This window comes from Stylophora pistillata, chromosome 11 (assembly GCF_964205215.1).
Source record: "Stylophora pistillata chromosome 11, jaStyPist1.2, whole genome shotgun sequence".
Lineage (NCBI taxonomy): Eukaryota > Metazoa > Cnidaria > Anthozoa > Scleractinia > Pocilloporidae > Stylophora > Stylophora pistillata.
Genome location: NC_142529.1, coordinates 22,258,402 through 22,284,694, shown reverse-complemented (window position 1 = coordinate 22,284,694; position 26,293 = coordinate 22,258,402). Strand labels below are relative to the sequence as shown.

The following is a 26,293-nucleotide window of genomic DNA, read 5'->3' as shown; positions in this document are numbered from 1 at the left end:
AATAATAGTGGAATAATATATCCCTTATTCGACGGTTTAACATTTAATACACATTTTTCTCATTCCTTGTATTTTTCCTTACCCTAACGGCGCTTGGACAAATACAACGCAACTCATAAGATATCTGCACGTATTATACTTTACATCATCGAATAAGGTCTATGTAATAAACTGGAAATAAAAGCATATTTTGTGCTGATGGTTGAAGAATATTTCACATGTTTGTCACAGAAAAGTAAACGAGATCTCGGAAAGGAATACCAACCACTTTGGGAACAGCAGTGACGGCTTCCACAGGAACTAACAAAAACAAAAATTTACAATAAAAACCGTGTTACACACAAGATACGATCTCTTTTAAAAACAATGCAGGATAAAGCAACAGATGACAGCAATAGCGATATTATAATCAAGAATAAGTGCAGTACAACTGCATGTAAGACAATTTCCTAAATACCGTTTATGGTAGATATGTCTTTTCCCAATGCTTCCAGGCGATGTCTAGCATAAAAGAATAGGCAGTTAAAATGACATGCTCTGACAACATAAAAAGGAAAGTATGAAAGGGTTTTTCCTGCACAGTTTACATTTATGAAAGTAAATTTGAAAGGAACTTAAGTAATCCAATCACTTCACTTATATGTGTGGACAAGATTTTTGAACATTTACTAAGCAAACAAGTGACCAGACATTATGACCCTGCTCTGTACCACAGGATGACAGCTTATAGAAAACAACACAGCTGTGAGACAACCCTGCTGATGTTGATTGAAGATTGGAGGTCTGCAGTGGACAGAAAAGAGCTGGTAACAATATTATCTGCTGACATGAGTAAAGCATTTGACTCGTTAAGCTATTCACTCACTCTAAAAAAGCTGGATGCCTACGGTTTTAATAGCAGTTCACTTGAACTGATTAGATCATTTTTTGATAGCAGGCTAAACAGAGTAAAAATAAATGGCCACACGAGTGAATGGAGAATTATGGAACGTGGTTGTCCTCAGGGATCGTCATTTGGCCCTCTCCTCTGGAACATGTTCCAAAATGATATGGCATTTCATATCCCTGACTCAAACCTTACGCTCTATGCTGATGACCACCAACTATATGTGACAGGAAAAACCTATGAAGAAGTCGAATCTACTCTAGTGACTCAGGGTCAACAAGCACTGTTATGGTATAGGGACAACTTCCTCTTGGCAAATCCAGATAAGTTTCAGTCTCTTACGATTAACCCAAGAAACATAGATGCAGATAAGGAGGGCAGCGTTCTCACCATCGCCAATGACGCGATCAGGAAAACTGAAGAAATCAAGCTATTAGGAGTAAATATAGACAAGAACCTTAACTTTACACAACACATTAGCGAAATATGCACTAAAGCCAGCCAGAAAGTAGGAGTCCTCATGCGCTTGCGTAACCTAATACCATGCCAAGCTAAGCTCATACTGTATAAAACAGCTATAATGCCACATTTAACATACTGTCATTTAGTCTAGAACTTTTGTAAATCTTCAGATGGGCGCAAAATCGAACGCATCCAAGAGCGAGCCCTGCGTGCGGTCTTCAAAACAACAACAGAGACATATGAGGAACTTCTTAAGCGTGCTAAGTTACCTACGCTTCATAATAGACGCTTACAGGACATAGCAACACTAATGTATAAAGTAAAGAACGATCTAGTACCCAGCTACATATCTGAGATATTTACTCGAAAGGGTACTCGTTATAACCTTAGGAATAGTGACTTTGAAATACCACGATTTAACACTATACGCTATGGTAAACACACACTAAGGTATCAAGGACCATATATTTGGTCCAAATTAGAAAATGGTATGCGTGAACTACCAAGCCTTAGTATCTTTAAAACTAGAATCCGTAGAGTTGACCTGGTAAGCCTAGTGGAAGACAGTGGCAACTGCTGCAATCTTTGCAGCACGTGATTTTTTTTTTTTTTTTTTTTTTTTTTTTTTTTTTTTTTTTTTTATCTGCATGGTACAAGTATTTTTATGTTATCTGAACACTGTTGATATTTCTAAATATTTTAAAATTTTAATGCATAGTTTATCGGCTGTATTGTTACTTATTATGATACTGTACATAGTTTTTTTTATTAATTTAGTAAAAGTAGGTGTCTCTATGAGCTAAATACATTGACACGGTAATAAAGATTTTATTATTATTATTATTATTAAGACCAGTGGTTTACACCGTGGACGAGAAGTCCTTATACATTTTTCTTCAACTGAGATGTTTCCTGTACAGGTATTTAATCCACTGAATCTAAAGTGGATCACTTAATTATAGCTACATGTAGATAGAATTTCACCTAGGGAAAGCAATCCCGCTATGTTTCAAAGTGTTTTGCGAGTATAAATCTTTACTTCAATGAGGACGATTCGTGTAGAAATGTTCATTTAACAAGCTCAGTATAGTTAAAGGGGTACTGGTTTCTAAAGAAACAATGGTGCTGCGTCAATGGCGGTATTACAAGAACATAATATGGCGTTAATAACTGTGTTGATGACGTCAGCTGGTTGTTGTAAAGAGTCAGTAAAGCTGACGTTTCGAGCGTCAGTCCTTCGTCATTCGCTCTGACGAAGGCTATGGCTCCAAACGTCATTAGAGTTAACACTTACTTCAAAGATTGGATTTCAAATTCACAGTTCCCAGCTGCTTGCTTCAAATCATACAGCAAAATCATTTCATTCCTGTTCAGATAAAACTCAATAAATACTAATGATCATCAATCATAATAAAACAATGTTCAGTTTATCATAAGAATCAGGGCTCGACACTAACTTTTTGACTTACCAGCCAAGTGGCTAGTGACAAATTAGATGCTACAACAATTTCAGTTTGTTTACTAGCCAAAGGCGCCTGTGGAAATGGAAAACCACTATCCAAAACTAAATTTCTACGAGTCTGTGGCTATTTGGCTACCGCTTATGTCGAGCACTGAGAATTACAAGTCTTTCATCGCTAAAAATTGACTGCACTGCAATTAATATCAGTCCAAGGGGGCCATCTTTAGAAAGTCCTGTCAGTAAGGCGGTTTTTTGAAGACCAGGATAAATTTCAGAATATCAGCAAAGTAAATGACTCCAAATGTTAATTGTAGCAAAAAGATAATACAACTTCGTGTTCGAGGTTTACCTCAGTTCATTAAATTGGTGGCTGATGTGTTCAGTTGGCATCGGCATAAGATCTGATAAAGAATAAAATTCAAAATAAATTTGAGAAACATCAGTAATGCTTCTGAATCTACCCAACCAGAACAAGAAACAATAAGGCAATTTGTTTCAAATTGAGTATAACCCGTTGTTCTAAATACATAATTTGGCAATTGATGGCTGATCTAGGATTCCGTTTTTAAAATCTTTGCAGTCTTTAGCTCATTAGCTTGGCCAAGGTGGCAAATAAACTCGAATGAATGCAGTTGAACTATGTAATTGGAGAAATCCCCCCAACCCCCCCCCCCTCAAAAAAGGAACATCCGTTTCACATGATCGTTGTTTCCTTTTCAAATTAAATAACAGCAAAAAGATACATTTGCCCCTAAATAATGAGAAAAATGATTAAAATCAAATTTTACGAATCACTGCACATGATAACTTCAGCAGTGGAGAACATAAATTTGTAAACAATAACAAATCAATATTTTTGTTTCACCCACCAACTCCCAACTCTTCCAGGAGTTGTTCAACTGCCTTAGCTTTCTTCATTCCAACTGATCCTGGTATCTTCATCTAGCGAGCATTGTCAAGAAATAAAAAAGTGACAGGACTTAAAATATATCAAGGGAGTAAATTTCTAATGAAGCTCTGATGCTACATCAGAGGGGAGGGGGGGTAGGGGGATATATTGGAATAATTTGACTGAGTTGATAAATGTCAATTGGCCACAGTGAAGAGTCTTTCAGGCTGAAGTTTTGTGCATTAGTCCTCCTTCAAATAGAATGATGAACGGCCAACACTAGAAACATTCGGCCTTAGATATTTTCTACTGTTGCCAATTCAATTTAACAAATAATTCAATTAAACTAAATTATCTGGTTAAAATTTATCAGTTGAGCATTGTTAACATAAAATACTTTTAGTGATCAAAAGAGAAGGCAAACCACTGCAGTCACATATATTTCAATGTGTTGCATCTGCTTTACCCCTTTACACTCTAATATCAGTATGTATCAGTATGTATGGCTTGTTAGCTCAATTGGTAGAGCGCTGCACTAGTATCGCAGAGGTCAGTGGTTCGAGTCCCGTACAGGCCTGAAATTTTTTTCAGGTCTGATTTTCACTATTGCTCAAATAGTGCTTTACTGCGAAGGATCGTTCTCATATACGTCTCATAACCGCAGTTCACACATATGTTTCATATGTTTGTTGTTGTTTGATTTATCATCTACGGGTTTATATCAAATTAATTTGATGGCCTGCTCCCAGTTGGCTTGTTAGCTCAATTGGTAGAGCGCTGCACTAGTATCGCAGAGGTCAGTGGTTCGAGTCCCATACAGGCCTGAAATTTTTTTCAGGTCTGATTTTCACTATTGCTCAAATAGTGCTTTACTGCGAAGGATTGTTCTCATATACGTCTCATAACCGCAGTTCACACATATGTTTCATATGTTTGTTGTTGTTAGTATGTATATTCTCTACACTATAATGGGATAATTTGACGAGTTGATAATGTCAATTGGCCCCGGTGAAGAGTCTTTCAGGCTGAATTTTTGTGCATTAGTCCTCCATGAAATAGAATGATGATTGGCCAACACTAGAAACATTCAGCATTAGATATTTTCTACTGTTGCCAATTCAATTTATCAAATCATTTGATAAAACCAAATTATATGACTGGTTACAATTTATCAGTTGAGCATTGTTAACATCAAAATACTTTTAATGAGCAGAAGAGAAGGCAGACCACTGCAGTCACATAAACCTCAATGTGTTGCAGCAGCTTTATTCCTTTACACTCTAACATTAGTATGTATATTCTCCATACTGTTCTCTATAAATTTCCTTTAGTTAGTAGCTGACAAGGAGAATTTGTTAAACCCTTTAAAGGACCACTCTGATTAAACCGCCCTATAATTTGAAAACCCTAAAAATTCAGTTATTTGATTATAATATGAATTTTTAGTGATTAATAAAGCCTTTTCAATAATAATTTTAACTAAAAGTCAATTCTAGGGCGAGAAATTACGATTTGAAAACCGTTCCACCATTAATTTTTGGAATCACTTCGCAGGCTCAAGAAGACTGGTGCGAGTTTAGAGATTACTCATTTGACACGCCGTGCTCGTGGCCAATTTTCAAAAACAGTATTTTGATCATATATATTGCTTTTTATAACACTAAGACTAAGACTATTTCACTAAATTTCACGAGGTTTCTGTATAAATATAAAAGTGTGTTGAGTAATCTACGTCACAATGGGAGGGATTGTTACGTAGATTACTCATTTTATGTGCCATGATCGTGGCTAATTTTCAAAACCAGTATTTTGATCATATATATTGCTTTTTATAACACTAAGAACAAGACTATTTCATTAAATTTCACACGGTTTCCGAATTAATTTAAAAGTTTGTTCATTAATCTACGTCACAAATTGGGAGTAATCTACGTCACAAATTCCGAAGATAAGTTGGCCGTGATTATGAAAATTAATGGCGGAACGGTTTTCAAATCATAATTTCTTACCCTAGAATTGACTTTCAACTAAAATTATTATTGAAAAGGCCTTATTAATCACTAAAAATTCATATTATAATCAAATAACTGAATTTTTCGGGTTTTCAAATTATAGGGCGGTTTCATCAGAGTGCTCCTTTAATTCCCAAGATATGATTGTTAATTCTACCCTCTCCCTGCTGTAAATTTCCTTATAACTTAGTTACAAGAATATGGTGTTACTGTATGAGAAGATAACAACTTCTACCTGATACATGTTAATTTGAGTATTCTTATTACCTGTCTACTGGATAATGGATATGTCAGGGAGAAGTTACATCCTAATCACTTCTAGTAGTTAAAGGATTGTGAATTCTATAGTTTCTAATTAGTTGGTGATCATTTCCTTCATTCCCCTAACGTTAATGTGTGATTCAGGGGTTACATTCTAAGGAGAAATTAGATGCTAATCACTCTTAGGGGGTTAATGGGTTAAACTTTTCAAATGTACTTAAGGCTATTACTCCCCTTTTAACTCAGTTGACTGATGATAGATTTGTCAATCTTACCCTTGTACTGCGCAGATACACACCAGCTCCTTTACTCTCTGGAAACTTGACTCCCGATGGTTCAGCCTAGGAAAATTAACAAATGGTACGTGTGGAATACAGTAAAACCTCAATTATCTAGACTCGTGGGGACTGGGCCTAATAGTCTGGACAATAAAGGGTCTGGTAATTGAAAATATGAATCAATATAGACATTCTTAGATCGAGTTCTGGATAATCAAAGTTAGACTGTACCTGGCTTTTAACAGGTTTTTACTGCAATTGGGCCCCAGGGCTCAAAATTAAAAAAAAATTCTAGATTGCAATTTGTGAGTAATTCCTAAAATTTTGTCCTAAGTTCGAAAATTTTAGTCAGAAAAGTACTGGAAGCAGAAATTAGAAACGAAGATTTCCTAAAAATTTCATGAGCGTTGCATGACGTAGTTTCTGAAAAAGTGTGCCTGCGATACATTTCTCAGCAAGAAATCAATGATAAGTCACGCAAAATTTAACTTAAATTTCACAGGATTTTTCAGATAAAACTACAGCAACCAGTAACAAGTAAGACACAAGGCTGTTAAATATAATTTATTTATAAGCTAGGCTGTAAAACAGTCACAAAATCGCTACCAATGGACAAATTTAAGTCGCATAAGCGAAATCTTTATTTGCAAATGTGCCCAATACAAGCACAATTTCAAGCCCCGACTCCCTCTGCTATGCCAAATTCAAGGGAAGCTCTGAATTGAGCTACCTTACAACAGCTGTGTGTCCAGAAATGTGCACTAAATATTGAGGGCACTCTTAAATGATCATCAAAACAAAAACAAATTACACATAAACAAAATAGAAAATTACTCACCAGAGAATAAAGAACCAAGAGAGAAAGAGGATGGGTTTCAATGGCCAAGAAGCAAATTGAAAAATTCCACATATATATGGTACATTTTACAGGAACACACTGCAAAAACAGTCCACTGTTTAAATCCTTTTATTTATATGTTTACCTTGACTGGTTTGTCTCCTTGTTCCCCCTTCTTCTTAGTTTGCTTCTTTTTAACTTGTTTCTTGTCTCTTCTGTTAATTAACAGAATAACAAGAAGTTAAATTAATCACATTATACCTTGAAAATCTGCACATTGCCAACTACAGTGGAACCCCTCTAAACTGGACCCTCATTAAACTGGAATCCTCTCTAAACCGGACCTTTTTTTCAGCCCCAAAATCTCTGTCATACATTTTCTCTATTTTTAACCTCACTAAACCGGAATGCCTCACTTCCGGAAACCAGACACTATTTTTAGTCCGTAATCACATATTACTGACAAAGAATAATTTATGACCTTGTTAAACTGGATATGAAAGTTTGAAGCTGCTGACAAAATCACACACATTTTAAAATGTGATTAAAATTAAAATCGTAATCATGCAGCTGTGAAATCCAAATCAGAAGTGAGAAACGCGCATCAGCTAATTATTTATTGTTCTACCAGTACTGAATCTAAAGTCAACAATCATGCCGCTGTTGTTGGGTTGAATGAAAGACAACAATAGGGGTCAGGTTAAGAAACTGTCATGTTGCAGGTGAAATCACTTGCGAAAACAAACCAAGGAGCAAACATCATTATGTTTGAGAGACCAGCAAAATGCCAAAGAATCAAGTTATCTTTTGAGGAGAGAATTGAGTTGATCAAATGCGCGGAATCAGTTCCTAAACCAACACAGAAGGCTCTAAGCGGTAAATTTGGGATTACTAAATCAACTGTAGGTGATAATTTCAAGAAGAAAAAAGTCTACAAATGAATTAAAAGCCATGATCATATTACCCTGTGTGTAACACTGAATTTTTTTGTAGATTAAATAAAATGACCTTGAAAAGCTTCCTTGTAATCTATGTTGTTAGTTCCTTTACTGATGTGCTACAATATTGCTCGTGTACCATGTACTTTTAATTACAGTCAGACAGTACATTATGCTGCCTAAAATTGCCTTATTGGTAAAACCTCAGTACACCGGACACCCATCTAAACTGGACATTTCCTCCAGTCCCAAGGGCGTCCGGTTTTGACGGGTTCCACTGTATTTCATGCCAGCCTAAGTGAAAGTGAGGTTCTACCGTATGTTTAGTGACATAATTATTGATCAATCTTTAGAAGTTTCATTTTCTAGCAAAAAGAATGTTCTCATTGCTAAGTGAGAAAACAAAAGTTGTCCAAGGAAAAAGAACAAAAATACTCCAAAAGTACAATGTAGGTTCAGCCACCTTCCAAACGATGAGGAACAGAAGGGAAATTGTATGTTTTGCAAAGCAAAAGTACAAGCAATAGTGAGCACTTACTTCAATCTGTACGAGTCTGCTTGATTCTCAGCAGCTGTGATGAGTTTCTGTAAATCCTGCTGTTTCTTTTCCCTCTCTTTCTTGTGCATTTCAATTTTTCTTAATAATATTCTACCACAAGCATTTCTTCCTCTTGCACCTAAAAAGATTAAATTCAGGAGATAATTATACCACATGTCTTCAGTAGCCCTTAACACCCTTACTCAGGATGCATATTCTCCATACTACAACAAACATATGAAACATATGTGTGAACTGCGGTTATGAGACGTATATGAGCACGATCCTTCGCAGTAAAGCACTATTTGAGCAATAGTGAAAATCAGACCTGAAAAAAATTTCAGGCCTGTACGGGATTCGAACCACTGACCTCTGCGATTATGTCGAATTAATTTGATGGCCTGCTCCCAGTTGGCTTGTTAGCTCAATTGGTAGAGCGCTGCACTAGTATCGCAGAGGTCAGTGGTTTGAATCCCGTACAGGCCTGAAATTTTTTTCAGGTCTGATTTTCACTATTGCTCAAATAGTGCTTTACTGCGAAGGATCGTGCTCATATACGTCTCATAACCGCAGTTCACACATATGTTTCATATGTTTGTTGTTGTTTGATTTATCATCTACGGGTTTATGTCGAATTAATTTGATGGCCTGCTCCCAGTTGGCTTGTTAGCTCAATTGGTAGAGCGCTGCACTAGTATCGCAGAGGTCAGTGGTTCGAATCCCGTACAGGCCTGAAATTTTTTTCAGGTCTGATTTTCACTATTGCTCAAATAGTGCTTTACTGCGAAGGATCGTGCTCATATACGTCTCATAACCGCAGTTCACACATATGTTTCATATGTTTGTTGTTGTTTGATTTATCATCTACGGGTTTATGTCGAATTAATTTGATGGCCTGCTCCCAGTTGGCTTGTTAGCTCAATTGGTAGAGCGCTGCACTAGTATCGCAGAGGTCAGTGGTTCGAATCCCGTACAGGCCTGAAATTTTTTTCAGGTCTGATTTTCACTATTGCTCAAATAGTGCTTTACTGCGAAGGATCGTGCTCATATACGTCTCATAACCGCAGTTCACACATATGTTTCATATGTTTGTTGTTGTTTGATTTATCATCTACGGATTTATGTCGAATTAATTTGATGGCCTGCTCCCAGTTGGCTTGTTAGCTCAATTGGTAGAGCGCTGCACTAGTATCGCAGAGGTCAGTGGTTCGAATCCCGTACAGGCCTGAAATTTTTTTCAGGTCTGATTTTCACTATTGCTCAAATAGTGCTTTACTGCGAAGGATCGTGCTCATATACATTCTCCATACTGTTTTCTATACATTTCCTTAGGTGCTGACAAAGAGAATTTTATCACGAAACCCGTGTGTCTCTACTAAAACAGGACCGAAGCTCTGCATGACGTCGCGCTAGTTTGCTAACGAGATGGACGGGAGATAAGAATAATACCAGCCCTGTTAATGTGGGATAAATTATTAACCGCAAAAGTGACACTTATTTCACCCAACATCAAGAACATTGATATAATAAACATCACGCAATCTCTTAAGCAAAAGGTGGGGTTAAATATCAGCAAAGAGCCAAATATATATATAAAGGCAACGTATTAGCTTGAAGAGAAGGCCAGAGCATGGGGAGGGGGCGGGAAAATTCTTCTACAGTACCGAAAATCTGTGTTTGGATCTTAACAAGATGGCTTCTTTATCTGGTGATCATTTCCTTTATTCTCGTGACCTCAATGTGTCATTCAGGGGTGATATTGTAAGGAGAATTTGGATTCTAGTCAATCTAGGGTGTCAAAGGAATAAGAAACACTTCTCAGTTCTATGATTATAAAAAACACATGTGCTAGTATGCTATCCTTTTTTCATCCGATTTCAACTGCTTTGGTTTTAAAGTTGTTAGGCGAAGCTCAGTAATTCCTGAGTGTACCAAAGTTTATATGGTAAAAACCTGTACAGTACCTGTTCTTGTGTGCGGTTAAACAACTTCAAAAGCTGTTTCTTTCTCTCTGTTTCATGCTGGCTGTCATAAGGTGCTGGCAAGTTCTGTGGCTCTTGTCCTGGAGGAGCTCTGGCCTGTGGAAAACAAGTGAGCTCACATTTCTCCTCTTTTCTACCATTGTGAAAAGACAAAAAAAGGAGTTTATTTGTACCATGAACAAGCTCCATCGTATTCTATTGATAAGTGTTGTCCAATGTCATTACTTAATTCAATGCAATTTCAATTTATACTCACCCTTTACAACCTTACATCTAACAAAAGTATTCACAAGGCTTGACACTAACTTTTCAACTTACTTCTAAGCCTAGTGGCTAGTGACAACTTAGATGTTACAACAACTTCAGTTTATTTACTAGCCAAACTGGCTGGTGAAAATCAAAAACCACTAGCCAAAACTGAATTTCTACTAGTCTGTGGCTAGTTGGCTACTATGTAGTGTCAAGCCCTGATTCATTTTTGCCACAACGATTTCTCTACATTTCCGTCAACAGCTTCTTAAATTACATGTAGTGATCATTTTGTGAGAAACAACCTTAAAACTTAATTATTTCAAATATGACACTGAAAGGAGAAATAAGAAACCAGTCATTCTCAGGAGTAAAATGGTTAAGAGGGCTTTACTCAGTTTCAGAAAATAACCTTTGGAAGTCACTCATTTGACAATTATTTTGCAGAAATCTATCAAGGGCAGGATCAAATTATTCGCGAGTTCTTACACGTCAGTCTATAACAATCACTATCGCTATAGTGACTAGTGAATGTTTAAGAGGGTTTTTGTCAGTTTCAGAAGAAAACCTTTGGAAGTCACTCATTTGACATTAATTATTTTGCAGAAATCTATCAAAGGCAGGATCAAATGATTAGCGAGTTCTTATACGTCAGTCTACAACAATCACTATCGCTAGTGACTAGTGAATGTTTCAGACGGTTTTTGTCAGTTTCAGAAAAAAACCTTTGGAAGTCACTCATTTGACATTTGCAGTAATCTATCAAAGGCAGGCTTAAATGATTAGGGAATTCTTAGACATGATATAACAATTTCTATAATCACTTTAACACTTTAACACCTGAGACTGACTAGAATCCAAATTCTCCTCATAATATCACCCATGAATCACACATTAAGGTCACAAGAATAAAAAAAAAATAGGAAATATATAGAGTACAGTATGGAGAATATGCATACTGATGTTAGGGTGCTAAGGGTTAATCACAAGTTGACCAGTGTAGACCTATGTGTCTACCTTGTAAACCTAATGAAGGTTACCGTGAGGAAGAGAAGGTGCATTGTAGAATGTTACTGACAAAACAGAAGCTAAGCATACAACCTTTATTACAGGCAGCTATTGAACATACCTTGAGTAACTTTGTAACACAGCTGTAATAGCGATCCTTTAACTCTTCAATGGTTCGTGCCTGCAACAACACAAACAATTGGCAAACTCAGAATACACTGCTCATATAAGGTGTTCAGTAATTATTATTTACATTATTCATGAGATGAGAAACCAAAAGACAAAAAAAAAAAAACTTTATGTACTTTTTAAAAATAAATAAATAAAAACCCAACCGCACAGGATACTTGTGAACCGGTGATCCATGATTGACCAAAAGCATTCATTAAATATTATGGGATATCTTCTCAGATTACCTGATACTTTTCTCTGTCAAACCTGTCTTGAATTGTTATAAATCGCAGATCAAAGTGTCTGCAAAGAAATCAAAAGCATTAAATTAATATGATATGTACTATTTCGTAAAACAGGCTCTGTGTTGTTGTGTTCCATTCAGTAATGGATCACAGATGATGTCATAAGGTTGAAACGTGATAAGAACAAAAACAGCAGCAGACAAGGAGCAGGTGTGTGTCATGCACTGATTATCTTACTATATTCTGTACATGATTGTATTACTGACAGTAACTGTTACAAACACACAGCAAACTGAAATATCTCTTTGATTTACATGATAAAAAAGCAAAATCATGCAAAAATTTATATGGCAAAAAAAAGAAAGCAAAATTTCATGGTGATGTCATTAACATGTCTGCCCTCCAAATTATACAGTATCACAGGTGACAACCAAGAAAATTCAAAACATAATAATCCTTATTGTACTCAATGTAATTAATTACAGTTCTGTCATGAACAATTGATGCAATGTGCTGCACATGTAACCCATCCCAGATTGGCCAGATCCTACCAAAAGTAGTTTAATTGGAACAAACACTGGGAACCTAAAGTTGTATATTTAGAGTTACTGTAGCAAAACTCATCCCTGAGGTTAAACATGAAGCACTGTCTGAGGTTTGTATTACCCTAAAACTCAATTCTGGAGGTGGGTTCAAATCCCTCATTTACCTGCACAGGTCAAACAGGTGATCAGTTTCATCCCGCGTCCACCTAGAAGGAGGACCATCATGAAGGTACAACTGTACAAATAAAGAAAACAAGCAATAGTAATCTACACATTAATTTTTTACATACAGCTGTAATCACAGCTTGCTTACAAATTTTCAGTGGAATGTTGTAAATTAATTGCCACAATGACTAAATGCAAGGCCTTAAATCATGTTTTGTGCCTGGTCTTAAAAAGACACAAGGCTTTCATTTACTGTAATAATCATTATCCATATTGTATTTTTATAAGATGCAAGCTCTCTCCTGACTCCTAGAGCCGCATTAATGTCATAAAATTTTCATTTTGAACTCCACACACCATAACATGTTTCACAATATCCACAGAGTAAAAAGGAGATGGTTCCTTTCAAACCAATTTTAACTTCTTCTCGTTCAAAATTTTGACAGAGCTTACCTGGTACTCTTCATCTGCATAGCTTGGAACTTTCACCTTCTGCACATTTTGACAAATACAAAAATTAAATATTAATTTTAGAGGAAAAGATATCCTCTATAAATAACTAGTCTTGTATCTGACGCTACTCATATACAGTATGTACAATGTGAATATCCATGGGTAATAATCAATCTACATATCTTCAATGGAAAGCTATAAAAATTCAAGTACAGGTATAAATAATTTAGAATGTTCGTAACAAACAGAAAAAAAATCCTTTTGACCACATACATATCTCTTTATCATACATATACAGAGCTCAACATTAACTTTTCAACTTATTAGCCAAGTGGCTGGCGACAACTTAGATGTTGAGACAATTTCAGTTTATTTACTAGCCAAACTGGCTCGTGGAAATCGAAACCCACCAGCCAAAACTGAACTTCTGTGGCTAGTTGGCTACCATTAGTGTCAAGCTCTGCATATACGATCTCGTCTGAACAAAAATTGTAAAAAATCACATATTCAGAAAGTGCACTAGTCTTGCAATGTTAATTCCTGCCTGATCAGAGACAATTCAGACAGGATAAAACTTTACCTTATTAAACCTGGCAAATGGATACTCTTTTCCCTCATCTGCTACCCTCCTCCAGTGGTAAAGCACTGCTCCCTCTGTGCGAGCAGGGTTGGTAAAAGGCATCCACTTCCATGGCCTCACGTGCCTGCGTCCTAACTTGGCTTTCATCTGTTTATAGCCATGAGATGTGTCTGATGAAGCCAGTGGTGGAGAGTCTCTGAATGATTACAAATCAAAGTATAGGATTAGCAACAGAACAGACAAACAGTTGAATGCCAATTGGGGAAAAAGGAGAACATATACTGACCAACACCTGTCTATAACAAGTTTAATTGTGTCACATATCCCTGTTGAAAATGCGATCACATACTGCACATGTACACACACAACAATTTCACCCATAAAAACTTCTTGTTCAATAACAAAATAACCAGGGCACTGAAAATCTGAACTCAGTTTCTACTTGAAAAAGTCCAGTGACAAACCTTAAATGCTAAATTTACCCCTAGCTCAAAGATCATGAACAACGTTTAGGAGAGCTGTTGTATTTTGAAAGATGCTCCCCCACAAACAGACATTCCCAACCATTTAACTGCTTTTAAACTTTAAAATACTCTTCACTGTCATAGACTAAATAGTAATCCTAATAGAAACTACTTTGCATTGCTTTTTGGAATTGCTTGAAGCAAGCCATGACCAGAAAAAAAGACAACTTTTGCTAATTTTTACATTATCATTAGCAGTAGCCATCAAGCTTTATGTTTGCATAATTTATCAGAACAATCATCTTCATCAGGTGTTGTTTCCGAAAGATGATGTAAGAGCTTGTTTGGCTTTTGGCTTTGCACACATGAACAGAAGTAAGAGAGTTAAATAGTCTAGATTAAGTAACAAAAACTGTTTTATTCCAACTACAGTGTAACCATAAAATGACTGTAAATAATCTGACTTACCAATTGTACCTAAGGAACACTAAAAAACTAAGTTCTAGCAGGGAAGCTTACATCTTAATGAAAAGTAAACAAAAGGTTTAAAAATAATAATTATGGTAATTTCTAATTACTGTGCATTTCAGAGGGATGTCCTCCAATACCTTTCTAATTCCTATACTAGGAGTGAACACTGTGCTTCACTAAGAAAATTTTCAACTGACCTGCTGTCACTGTATAGCAAGGCATAAAGTTCACGATGCATTCCCTCAGGATGTTGGAAGCTCTGCTCCCCAGTTCTTCTGAGTTTTCTTGGCTACACCATCCAGAATATACAAAGAAGAAAACACCACACTTATCTTAAAATATTAAACATTCAGTCAATAAGCACAAAATATCAGACATGGTTTAATGCTACTCTGTTTAAAGATCTTATGAATGTAACCAAGAAGTTACAATTCATTAAATCTTTAATTAGAGTAGCATCAAACCAAGTCTGATTGTCCACCTGGTTACTTTGTGAACTTTGAGTACAAATTATGTGAAAATTTAAAGTCACTGTAACAAATCTGTTATAAGATGTTTTATTCTCAAAATTGTCCAACATTCACCAAATCAGCCTCCAGTTGCACCCTCAGGTATCACATAAAGGAGATTATCATCATCATTGAAACTAAAATAGCAACTTTTGACTCAGCAATCTTTAGTTTCTTGTTGAAACAAGACATGCACAAATTGAACTAAAAATACATGTCTGTGATTTCTATGTCAACACTTTCTTATCTTTTAAACATTTATTCTACTTCTACCAAGTTCTTTTCAGTGTAGACACCTATTCCAAAAAAGAAAGTGCTTAGGAATTCCAGACACCATTTTTCAGTTCAATAAATGTATGTGGAGATCACGTTGTAAGGAAAACAAAAGATAAGGATTAAAAGCTGTGTTGCAAAAACTTATCTTGTTAAACGTCAGGGCATGAAAGAATAGGCTCGGCCATTCGGTTAAAAGGTCAAAATTAGAAGAGTAAATTGCATTTTCAAAACAAGTGTTAAAGGGAAAGTATGATCTAGAAAAAATTTATCTCAATTAGAAGGCTTTTTCCTCAGGAGTTCCAAAATAACTGCCATTATTTTTGTCTAATTTGCTTTGTATTAGCGACAAGAGCGCTTTGAAGTTGCCCATTTTTACAACTTTCGTGGTTAGAAAAATGCCATCTTGGATATTACGTCATTGTGACGTAGCAATAGTCAAACTTAGTTTGGCACTTTGTCCTTGTTGACTAGTTTGACCTTTTGTGAAAACAATTTCTAATACTCCCAACAGTTGAAATGAGGTGAACTGTCGTGTTGTTGAATGTCAAAATACATACTAAAATTCAAAAGGAAAAGGTGTAAGCCTCTACAAGCTACTGGAAAGTGAAATATTAAAGAAAAGTTAGCCAGCAAAAATGACCCGCAACGACAGCTTGCCAAACCCTGTAAAATCTCAGAACTCAGTGCCAGAACGAAGACTTCCAGCCAGATATACAGGCATGTAAGTTTTCCTTGTTAACCTTCGCTTCAAACTGAAAGCTATGCTTACCTTTTCAATATTCAACACAGCTCTCAGTTATTTATTCTATGAGTTTTTTCAAACCATTTTATAGTAAGCGAATAAATTGAAGCTCGTAATGGTGGCACACCGTGTGGTGGTAAATTTTCAGTCGCCAGACACCCTTGACCTACGCCAATTTTCAACATCATGCACTTTTCCAAGCGGTGTACAAATATATCTTGTCTTTCCTAAGTCTGTTATGAGTCCATCGAGTAAATTTTCTTTACCCCAACAGTCACATTCTCCTGCGGAGAAAAAACTACATGACATTTGATACATTGCTAGCAAATTATCAAGACAAACACGTTTGCGACTAATACAAATTCTCCTTCGTCAGGCAGGCACCCATATTTCACCATATCATATCGAATGGACATGATAAAAATAATATGAAAATATTTGTCTTCCAACCAACTACTTGATGTATTTATGCGGTGCTTATGCTTTCACAAGAAATCAAAAGTTTCATTTTACCTTCAATTATATGGAGAGGTAATTTCTATTGTAAACACTGTATGACAGAGGTGATTTTCCAGCGTGCGTTGAAAATAACAAAGTTCTACTTCTCACAAGTCGCAACAATTCAAACATTTTAGAATGAAAAAATTTTTTAAAACTGAGTTGAAGCTAATTATAAGCAGTAAAGATGAAAAACAACTTTGCAAATTAAAGGTAAATGCTGAAACAAACAAAATTTAACTCGTTACAATTAACTTCTGCCTTTGTCAGCGTTAATTTTGGCAACTTAGTGTTTGTAATCAATTTTGTCTGTGTTAATGCACATGAAGAATGATCTTCAAGTCTAGCATTTCTAACTTGTTACATGCCAACTGGGGCTGATCTTAGTTCCAAATGGCTTGTGTTCTGTCTATACACCGAGGCTGGGTTCCTGTAACTGCAAAAATAGTTTGTCTCATTCCAAGGTAACAAATGTAAAATGAATCCGTAGCGGGCACTGCGGTCTTCCTTAGCAAAGTAACTATCACTCCACAGTTAGGATTTGTTTGAGAAAAAACCCTTTGTCTTTCAAATTGAGTTGGTGTCCTAGTGAATTTAATTCTTAGGATACATTCTCATTTTCTGAAGGTTTCTCTGGACAGTTGCGGCAAGAGAACCACTCGGGATTTCCAAGACGCGAGCAACTGAGCAGGTCGACGTTTCTTCTTGAAATTCATGTTCTTGACTTTCTCTCAGTCTTTCTCCCCAACAGAAGTATTTCCTTCCCCTGAAGATGAGCCATGTTTCGTTTGAAACATAAATGGCTGTACTACATCCTCTCGCTAGATTAAAATCCAAGTCAAGAAGTCAATAGGTGGCGCCCCCATCGCCACTGTTTTCCTTGTTTACATCCACTTCAGCAAGGGATTTAATTTAGCATGTTTGACTATTGCTACGTCATAACAAAGATGGCGGATTTCAATTTGAAAATGCCGATTTTGAGAACGTAATTGTTCGCCACTAAAACGCTTTTAACTCAAATGAATAGCCAGTTAGGATCATGAACATCGTACATGATCCTTCCCCTCCCCCCCCCCCCCCCCCAGGGCCTCAAGAGCAAGAATTCGGGACGATCTGTGTGGAACATCACTTCCCTTCTTTCAGGGCGCTAAATACCGCACATCAATAAAAACAAGCGTTTCTTAGTTCCCAGCTCGATACGATAAGCATCGCTCTTCAAGTCTATTACCAACTTAAATAACGATCTCACAAATGATTTTACAGTTTGCTAAATCACATACGGTGTGAATGCAAACATAACCTGTATCGTCAATATATTAATGCAAGAAATCCCGTTTAAATATCAAAATAAAGTACAAATTTACCTTGTTCCCCGCGACGATAGCTTCTTTGGTAGGCACGGAAGCAAGCCCTTGATCCAATTCTAAAATATCTCGAATATCACTCATATTTTCGATTCAAAGATGACGTTACTCACCAGGGGTACAAAACACTTAAATTAACAAGTCACAAAAAGAATTCTAAGCTTTCTTCGACACTGACAACTTAGTTTTTGACAACTCAGTTTTTTTACAACTGTATGCCGCCATTATGTGTTCATTCAACTAGTTACCATTTTCTCTTGACCAGTGTTAGAAGATTCTCCCCAGTTCACAGCGTGATTTGGGCTGTTTTTACCACCTCTGAAAACCCTCGTGGGAGAAGTGAAATTGTTGAATTTATTAGTCCCCGAGACGAAATCAAGCGAATTATTCAACAATGTTCAATGAACCTGAGGCGAAAACTTGTTTAATCATAATTGCTCCGGTGCTTTCAAATGCCGAATAGGGACGTCAGCCGCCAATTTCCGCTTGAATTTAACAGGTTTTTTTAATCCAATCAGTAAAATCTTCATGTCTTTCTTTTTATAAAAAGTGTTACCACAAACTTAGAAGCATCTTTTGAGCTCTTCAGAGTTGTATTTTCTTCTATTGCGTTTATCCCTTCCTCAGTAACATTGACAAAACGCGAGGCTGCCATTTTGAAATTTAGCGCCCCTGCCATAATCACCCTGCGCGAGGTGATTATAGCGAGATATGACGTAATTATCGACCATCTCTTATCACCGTAGCAGTAGTATGCTAATTATCCCTAATTTCACTCGGAGAACATTTTGCGTCACGGGTTGGTTTGTCAACTAACTCACGGGGAAACTGACGTCACAGAGCCTGAATGAGATCATGATGGATGGGAAGAGGTGAAATACTGCGACAACAGTTACAATGAGTTTTCAGAAGGAGCTGAATGAAAGCGAACAAAGATCCGCAAGAGGCCAGAGGCTGTTTTTAACTGGAGGGGCAATGTAAACAATATCATCCGTTTAAAATGGTTGAACGAAACAGGAAGTGAAAATATCGTTTATCCAGCTAAGGACCTAATTATCACCGGGGACGGGGGTGGGGCGGAGAAATTTTGTGAGGGTCCGCATTGTTTTCAAGGTGAACGCAGGGGGACCATGCAGTCGTCGCCATCAGGTATAAAGGGGACTGGGGACTATAAAGCTAGTCGAATATATATGGGGTGAAGAGGAAAGAAAATTCAGTGTCTTTAAATTGTGCTTTAATTTAATTGAAGAACAAAATCGAATCAGTTTAAACATTTCATCTATGATACTTATGTACAATAAAAGAATTTTATCCAATGGAACAGTTTTCCTGAAAATAACTCACGATGAATATGAATCGTATCTGTTTCTTACTTTCGAGACCCTAGTTACACCTTAAATTAGTTCAATGAAAAAAAATTAAACTTTTCTGTCTTTTCTCAATCTGTACACGAGCCTATATGAGGCTACTTAAAGTAGATTTTTATCCAGTTCACCAATACAACCTTTTATTTTAAACAAAAGTATTTCAAGCAAGAGCCTTGCTAACTTGACTAAAAAAATGCAATATTGACCCCAATTAAAACTTGAAGTGAAACGTCCAACTTCTCTGTCTTTCTCGATATGTGCACGAGCCTTTTACACTTTAACTGGGGATCGACCTCTCTACGACTAACCTCTTTTCCTATTTTTTTTTTCTCTTTTTTTTTCTAATTTTATCAAAAAATTTTCAAGCAGCAAAAAATTCTGATAAAAAAGAATTTCAGTTTCTATTGCCTTAAAAAGCAAGACCAAGCACTCAAATTTCATAACTTGTACTATGCAACCACTAAAGGCTGAGTGGTTCAACTTCTGTTTATGATTTTTTTAAGTAAGGACATTCCGTGGAATTAATAGTTCCAATTCCTCTCGCTTTTCATTTTTTAAAGACTATTTATACTTTGTACACATCTTAAGCGAACATGAATTGAAAACCTCAGAAAAAACTCTTCTTGTCGATTATAAGCAAGGAAATTGTCTTATAGTACTTCATTAGACTCAGTACACACATTGATGTCAAATTCCAAGAATAATAAAAAGCTTTTCTGACTGTTTCTTGTAGGCTTCATTCTTGTCCTTTACGATCAGATTCTTCTTTTCTAAATAAAAAACAAAACATGCAAAAAATCATTAATAAAACAATCAAGAATAAAGAAAATATTAGGCATATAACAGGCATCAATCAAAACATTTCTATGATCATAACCCTCATCATCGTTACCATAGAGACTGACTGACCCGAGTTTAAACTGTAAATTGATATTCGTAGTGTTTTCCACATTTGCATCCCACCTAAGATATAACTATCTTTCTTTCTGAAATTCTCAAAGCACTCCATGTCACTGCATCTGCAAAAGGGCTGAAAGATTCTTTCAGCATTTCAAGGATAACAACATACGCGTCTAAACACTAATTCTGGTCATTTAAAATGGAAACAGTTACGGTGAATAGTAAAGTGTTGGTTGTATCATTTTATCCCTGATAACAGAACTCACCTTTGTTTCTTAAAGTCAAATGTCACGTTGTCTCCAATCAGCATGAACGGAGCCCACTGGGAAACTTTGGTATAGCCGATGTTCCTCAACCACTTCATGGCCTGGTGAAGACATTCACTGGCACTAAATCCGTCAACAAGGTGTTTGTAGAAACAATTCATGAACTGCTCCGTTGCTTCGTCTTCAATGGCCCACAGTGTTACCAGCACTGAACGTGCACCAGATGCCAAGAACGCGCGAGCGATTCCAATGACTCCCTCGACTTTGATTTCTCCACGCCCACTGTGGCAACAGCTGAGCACCACCAGTTTAGCTCGCAGTTTAACTTGTGAGATATCAGCGATCCTCAAGAGGTAGTCTTCTTCTTCTGGAGTACTTTTAGCAGTAGGGCAAGGGGACAGGGCAATCTCTCCTCTGTCGGCATTACCATGGGCAGCAATATGAATCAGACTCACTGAACTCATCGCTTGAAGTACCGCCTCTCTTGTCGCACGCTCTCCCGACAAAGGCTGAACACCCAGCAGTTGTCCGATCATCTCTGCCTCCTTCCTCGCACCGGTCAGTGATGTGAAGTTATGACTTTTTCCCTTGTAAAGTGCCCTGCCCACCTTGGGATTTCCCACAACCAGTGCGCCAGTCTGACTGTGATAGTCCACTGGGCAGTCCTGGATAAGCTTCAGAGTCTTCAAAGAAGGGACGATGCGGAGCCTGAAGGTCTCTGATAAATACTTTCCGCCTGGTTGGTGGCGTAAGGCTGCAAATGGGACTCGGTACAAGCTACGTTCGGGAACAATGATGATTTCCGGCTCGGTGAGTAGTTCGGCCACTGGAGCGATGATCAGTTTGGAACATACAGAAAGCATCCTTTCAGCGTCTCTGGCTTTATCGCCTCTAAAATCTACTTCGCTTTCATCTTCAGGTAATATCGACCTGGTTTCCTCGCACTTCCGTTTGGGTAAAACGCCAAAGCCGCGGATACTTTTGTTGAAAAAAGTACTCAAATCAAAAGCATCCTCAGTCATGAGAGTAATGTCATCGACGTCTTCGGATTCTCGGAACAAAGTGTAGCCGTTTGCTTTCAGAACCCAAAGAGAAACCCTTCGTTCATCATACGAAATGTACAAGAATGCAGAGTCACGTTCTTTGTTCACGATCTCTTCCATCCCATACCATGATTGTGAATCAGCTGAGATCTGATTTTCAACGGAAAAATTTCGTGCCATCAAGTCTGCAAGGCATCTCGCCCGTCGAAGCTCCTCGACATAAAGTGCATATTGAGGATAACTAGCAGCACATAGTAGTTTACTGAGCACCTGGTAGGGAATAATTCCGTGCCCTTCTAAAATACCCAGTTGACATTGTTCGTTTCCATGCTGAAAATCTCGCAGTATTTCAAATTTAGCCATGTACTCAAAAAGATACGAAGATGCTTCCTCCAACTTTGATTGCGAGAAGCTCGACATTGAAAAAAGGAATAGGGTTTGTAACTCAACCGCAATGTCTCCAATATCACAGTTTATCGCGAGGCCTCTCTCAATGTATTCGTCGGCTCTTTCATAGTCGCCAATAATTCGAGACACTTTTGCTAGGTTTAGGTAGCTATGTGCCAATTCAGTTATAAGGCCAATTTCACCGCTGATAGCAAGTTGTTTCTTGTAACATTCCATGGCCTTCTGAAGATCATTACGCCAAGTGAACACATCACCGAGGAGACCAAAAGCTTCTGCTTGACCTTTTCGGTGACCAATTTCTGTGGCAATAGAAAGTGCTTTCTCGCCATTCGTATGTTTTTTATATGCGGGAGAAACCATTCCCAGAGCCAAGTAACATTCTACTTGTCCCGACCTGTCGCCAGTTTTGATTGTAATTGCGAGTGCTTTCTCGTAATGTTTTTTAGCCTTCTCATGTTCACCGAGTGAATGTAACACATTTCCTAGGTTTGCGTAGGTTGCCGCTTCTCCTCCCCTGTCACCAATTTGCTTTTGGATGGCAAATGCTTTCTCGTGATATTCTTTAGCCTTCTGATATTCACCGAGTGAGTGTAAAACCTTTCCGAGGTTTCCGTAGTTTGTTGCTTCTCCTCTCATGTCACCAATTTGCATTTGGATGGCAAGTGCTTTCTCGTGATATTCTTTAGCCTTCTGATATTCACCGAGTGAGTGAAACACCTTTCCGAGGTTTCCGTAGTTTGTTGCTTCTCCTCTCTTGTCACCAATTTGCATTTGGATTGCAAGTGCTTTCTCGTAATATTCTTTAGCCCTCTGATATTCACCGAGTGAGTATAACACATTTCCTAGGTTTCTGTAGTTTGTTCCTTCTCCTCCCTTGTCACCGATTTGCATTTGGATGGTAAATGCTTTCTCGTAATATTCTTTAGCCTTCTGATATTCACAGAGTGATAGTAACACATTTCCTAGGTTTCCGTAGTTTGTTGCTTCTCCTCCCTTGTCACCAATTTGCATTTGGATGGCAAGTGCTTTCTTGTAATATTCTTTAGCCTTCTGATATTTATCCAGTGAGTGTAACACATTTCCTAGGTTTCCGTAGCTTGTTGCTTCTCCTCTCTTGTCACCAATTTGCATTTGGATGGCAAGTGCTTTCTCGTGATATTCTTTAGCCTTCTGATATTCACAGAGTGATAGTAACACATTTCCTAGGTTTCCATAGTTTTTTGCTTCTCCTCCCTTGTCACCAATTTGCATTTGGATGGCAAGTGCTTTCTCGTAATATTCTTTAGCCTTTTGATATTCACCGAGTGAGTAAAACACATTTCCTAAGTTTCCGTAGCTTGTTGCTTCTCCTCCCTTGTCACCAATTTGCATTTGGATGGCAAGTGCTTTCTTGTGATATTCTTTAGCCTTCGGACATTCACCAAGTGATAGTAACACATTTCCTAGGTTTCCGTAGTTTGTTGCTTCTCCTCTCTTGTCACCAATTTGCATTTGGATGGCAAGTGCTTTCTGGTGATATTCTTTAGCCTTCTGACATTCACCAAGTGATCGTAACACATTTCCTAGGTTTCCGTAGTTTGTTGCTTCTCCTCCCTTGTCACCAATTTGGGTTTGGATGGCAAGTGCTTTCTCGTGATATTCTTTAGCCTTCTGATATTCATCGACTAAGAGTAACGCATTTCCTAGGTTTCCATAGTTTGTTGCTTCTCCTCCCTTGTCACCAATTTGCATTTGGATGGCAAGTGCTTTCTTGTAATATTCTTTAGCCTTCTGATATTCACAGAATGACCGTAACACATTTCCTAGGTTTCCGTAGGTTGCTGCTTCTCCTCCCTTGTCACCAATTTGCATTTGGATGGCAAGTGCTTTCTCGTAATATTCTTTAGCCTTCTGATATTCACCAAGTGAGTGAAACACATTTCCTAGGTTTCCGTAGCTTGTTGCTTCTCCTCCCTTGTCACCAATTTGCATTTGGATGGCAAGTGCTTTCTCGTGATATTCTTTAGCCTTCTGATATTCACCCAGTGAGTGTAACACGTTTCCTAGGTTTCCGTAGTTTGTTGCTTCTCCTCCCTTGTCACCAATTTGCATTTTGATGGCAAGTGCTTTCTCGTAATATTCTTTAGCCTTTTGATATTCACCGAATGATTGTACCACATTTCCTAGGTTTCCGTAGTTTGTTGCTTCTCCTCCCTTGTCACCAATTTGCATTTGGATGGCAAGTGCTTTCTCGTGATATTCTTTAGCTTTCTGATATTCACCGAGTGATAGTAACACATTTCCTAGGTTTCCGTAGTTTGTTGCTTCTCCTCTCTTGTCACCAATTTGCATTTGGATGGCAAGTGCTTTCTCGTGATATTCTTTAGCCTTCTGATATTCATCGAGTGAGTGTAACACATTTCCTAGGTTTCCGTAGCTTGTTGCCTCTCCTCCCTTGTCACCAATTTGAATTTGGATGGGAAGTGCTTTCTCGTGATATTCTTTAGCCTTCTGACATTCACCAAGTGATCGTAACACATTTCCTAGGTTTCCGTAGTTTGTTGCTTCTCCTCCCTGGTCACCAATTTGCATTTTGATAGCAAGTGCTTTCTCGTAATATTTTTTAGCCTTCTGATATTCACCGAGTGAGTATAACACATTTCCTAGGTTTTCGTAGTTTGTTGCTTCTCCTCCCTTGTCACCAATTTGGGTTTGGATCGCAAGTGCTTTCTCGTAATATTCTTTAGCCTTCTGACATTCACAGAGTGATAGTAACACATCTCCCAGGTTTCCGTAGTTTGTTCCTTCTCCTCCCTTGTCCCCAATCTGCATTTGGATGGCAAGTGCTTTCTCGTAATATTCTTTAGCCTTCTGATATTCACAGAGTGATAGTAACACATTTGCTAGGTTTCCGTAGCTTGTTGCCTCTCCTCCCTTGTTACCAATTTGCATTTGGATGGCGAGTGCTTTCTCGTAATATTCTTTAGCCTTCTGATATTCACCGAGTGATAGTAACACATTTCCTAGGTTTCCGTAGTTTGTTGCTTCTCCTCTCTTGTCACCAATTTGCATTTTGATGGCAAGTGCTTTCTCGCAATATTCTTTAGCCTTCTGATATTCACAGAGTGAGTGTAACACCTTTCCTAGGTTTCCGTAGTTTGTTGCTTCTCCTCCCTTGTCACCAATTTGCATTTGGATGCCAAGTGCTTTCTCGTAATATTCTTTAGCCTTCTGATATTCACCGAGTGATAGTAAGACATTTCCTAGGTTTCCGTAGTTTGTTGCTTCTCCTCCCTTGTCACCAATTTGCATTTGGATGGTAAGTGCTTTCTTGTAATATTCTTTAGGCTTCTGATATTCACCGAGTGATAATAACACATTTCCTAGGTTTCCGCAGTTTGTTGCTTCTCCTCTCTTGTCACCAATTTGCATTTGGATGGCAAGTGCTTTCTCGTAATATTCTTTAGCCTTCTGATATTCACCGAGTGATAGTAACACATTTCCTAGGTTTCCGTAGTTTGTTGCTTCTCCTCTCTTGTCACCAATTTGCATTTGGATGGCAAGTGCTTTCTCGTAATATTCTTTAGCTCTCTGATATTCACAGAGCGATAGTAACACATTTCCTAGGTTTCCGTAGTTTGTTGCTTCTCCGCCCTTGTCACCAATTTGCATTTGGATGGCAAGTGCTTTCTCGTGATATTCTTTAGGCTTCTGATATTCACCGAGTGATAGTAACACATTTCCTAGGTTTCCGTAGTTTATTGCTTCTCCTCCCTTGTCACCAATCTGCATTTTGATGGCAAGTGCTTTCTCGTAATATTCTTTAGCCTTCTGATATTCACCGAGTGACTCTACCACATTTCCTAGGTTTCCGTAGTTTGTTGCTTCTCCTCCCTTGTCACCAATTTGCATTTGGATGGTAAGTGCTTTCTCGTAATAGTCTTTAGCCTTCTGACATTCACTGAGTGATCGGAACACATTTCCTAGGTCTCCGTAGTTTGTTGCTTCTCCTCCCTTGTCACAAATTTGCATTTGGATGGCAAG

General features: G+C 37.7%; 1 protein-coding gene and 1 pseudogene across 2 annotated transcripts in view; both read right to left on the bottom strand.

Annotated features, from left to right (window-relative positions):
- LOC148720637 (DNA methyltransferase 1-associated protein 1-like) overlaps nt 1–18,919 on the bottom strand; it is a 20,480-nt pseudogene extending 1,561 nt beyond the window's left edge. Inside the window, exons 1-16 of the transcript XR_015993487.1 lie at nt 18,287–18,919; nt 15,095–15,186; nt 13,963–14,158; nt 13,383–13,421; nt 12,929–12,999; nt 12,220–12,277; nt 11,925–11,984; nt 10,529–10,642; nt 8,565–8,703; nt 7,234–7,303; nt 6,248–6,313; nt 3,680–3,752; nt 3,160–3,211; nt 2,643–2,714; nt 458–501; nt 266–300 (exon numbers count right to left, since the gene is read on the bottom strand). The product of XR_015993487.1 is annotated as a DNA methyltransferase 1-associated protein 1-like (transcript). The remainder of the gene's footprint in view (nt 1–265; nt 301–457; nt 502–2,642; nt 2,715–3,159; nt 3,212–3,679; nt 3,753–6,247; nt 6,314–7,233; nt 7,304–8,564; nt 8,704–10,528; nt 10,643–11,924; nt 11,985–12,219; nt 12,278–12,928; nt 13,000–13,382; nt 13,422–13,962; nt 14,159–15,094; nt 15,187–18,286) is intronic.
- A 472-nt stretch (nt 18,920–19,391) lies between these two features.
- LOC148720636 (tetratricopeptide repeat protein 28-like) lies at nt 19,392–22,180 on the bottom strand. The gene is made up of 2 exons (XM_088739203.1): nt 20,820–22,180; nt 19,392–20,423 (listed from the first exon to the last, which is right to left on the bottom strand). Exons 1-2 carry the CDS (start codon nt 22,040–22,042, stop codon nt 20,390–20,392), a joined length of 1,257 nt encoding a protein of 418 aa, XP_088595329.1. The 5' UTR covers nt 22,043–22,180; the 3' UTR covers nt 19,392–20,389.
- Nucleotides 22,181–26,293: the final 4,113 nt, after the last annotated feature.

Excerpts from the sequence above, each read along its gene's own strand:
- LOC148720636 (XM_088739203.1), bottom strand. The coding sequence starts at position 22,042 with ATGGCACGAAATTTTTCCGTTGAAAATCAGATCTCAGCTGATTCACAA. Across the intron at positions 20,424-20,819 it reads TTTGACTTTAAGAAACAAAG|AAAAGAAGAATCTGATCGTA; the intron begins GTGAGTTCTGTT and ends TTTTTTATTTAG.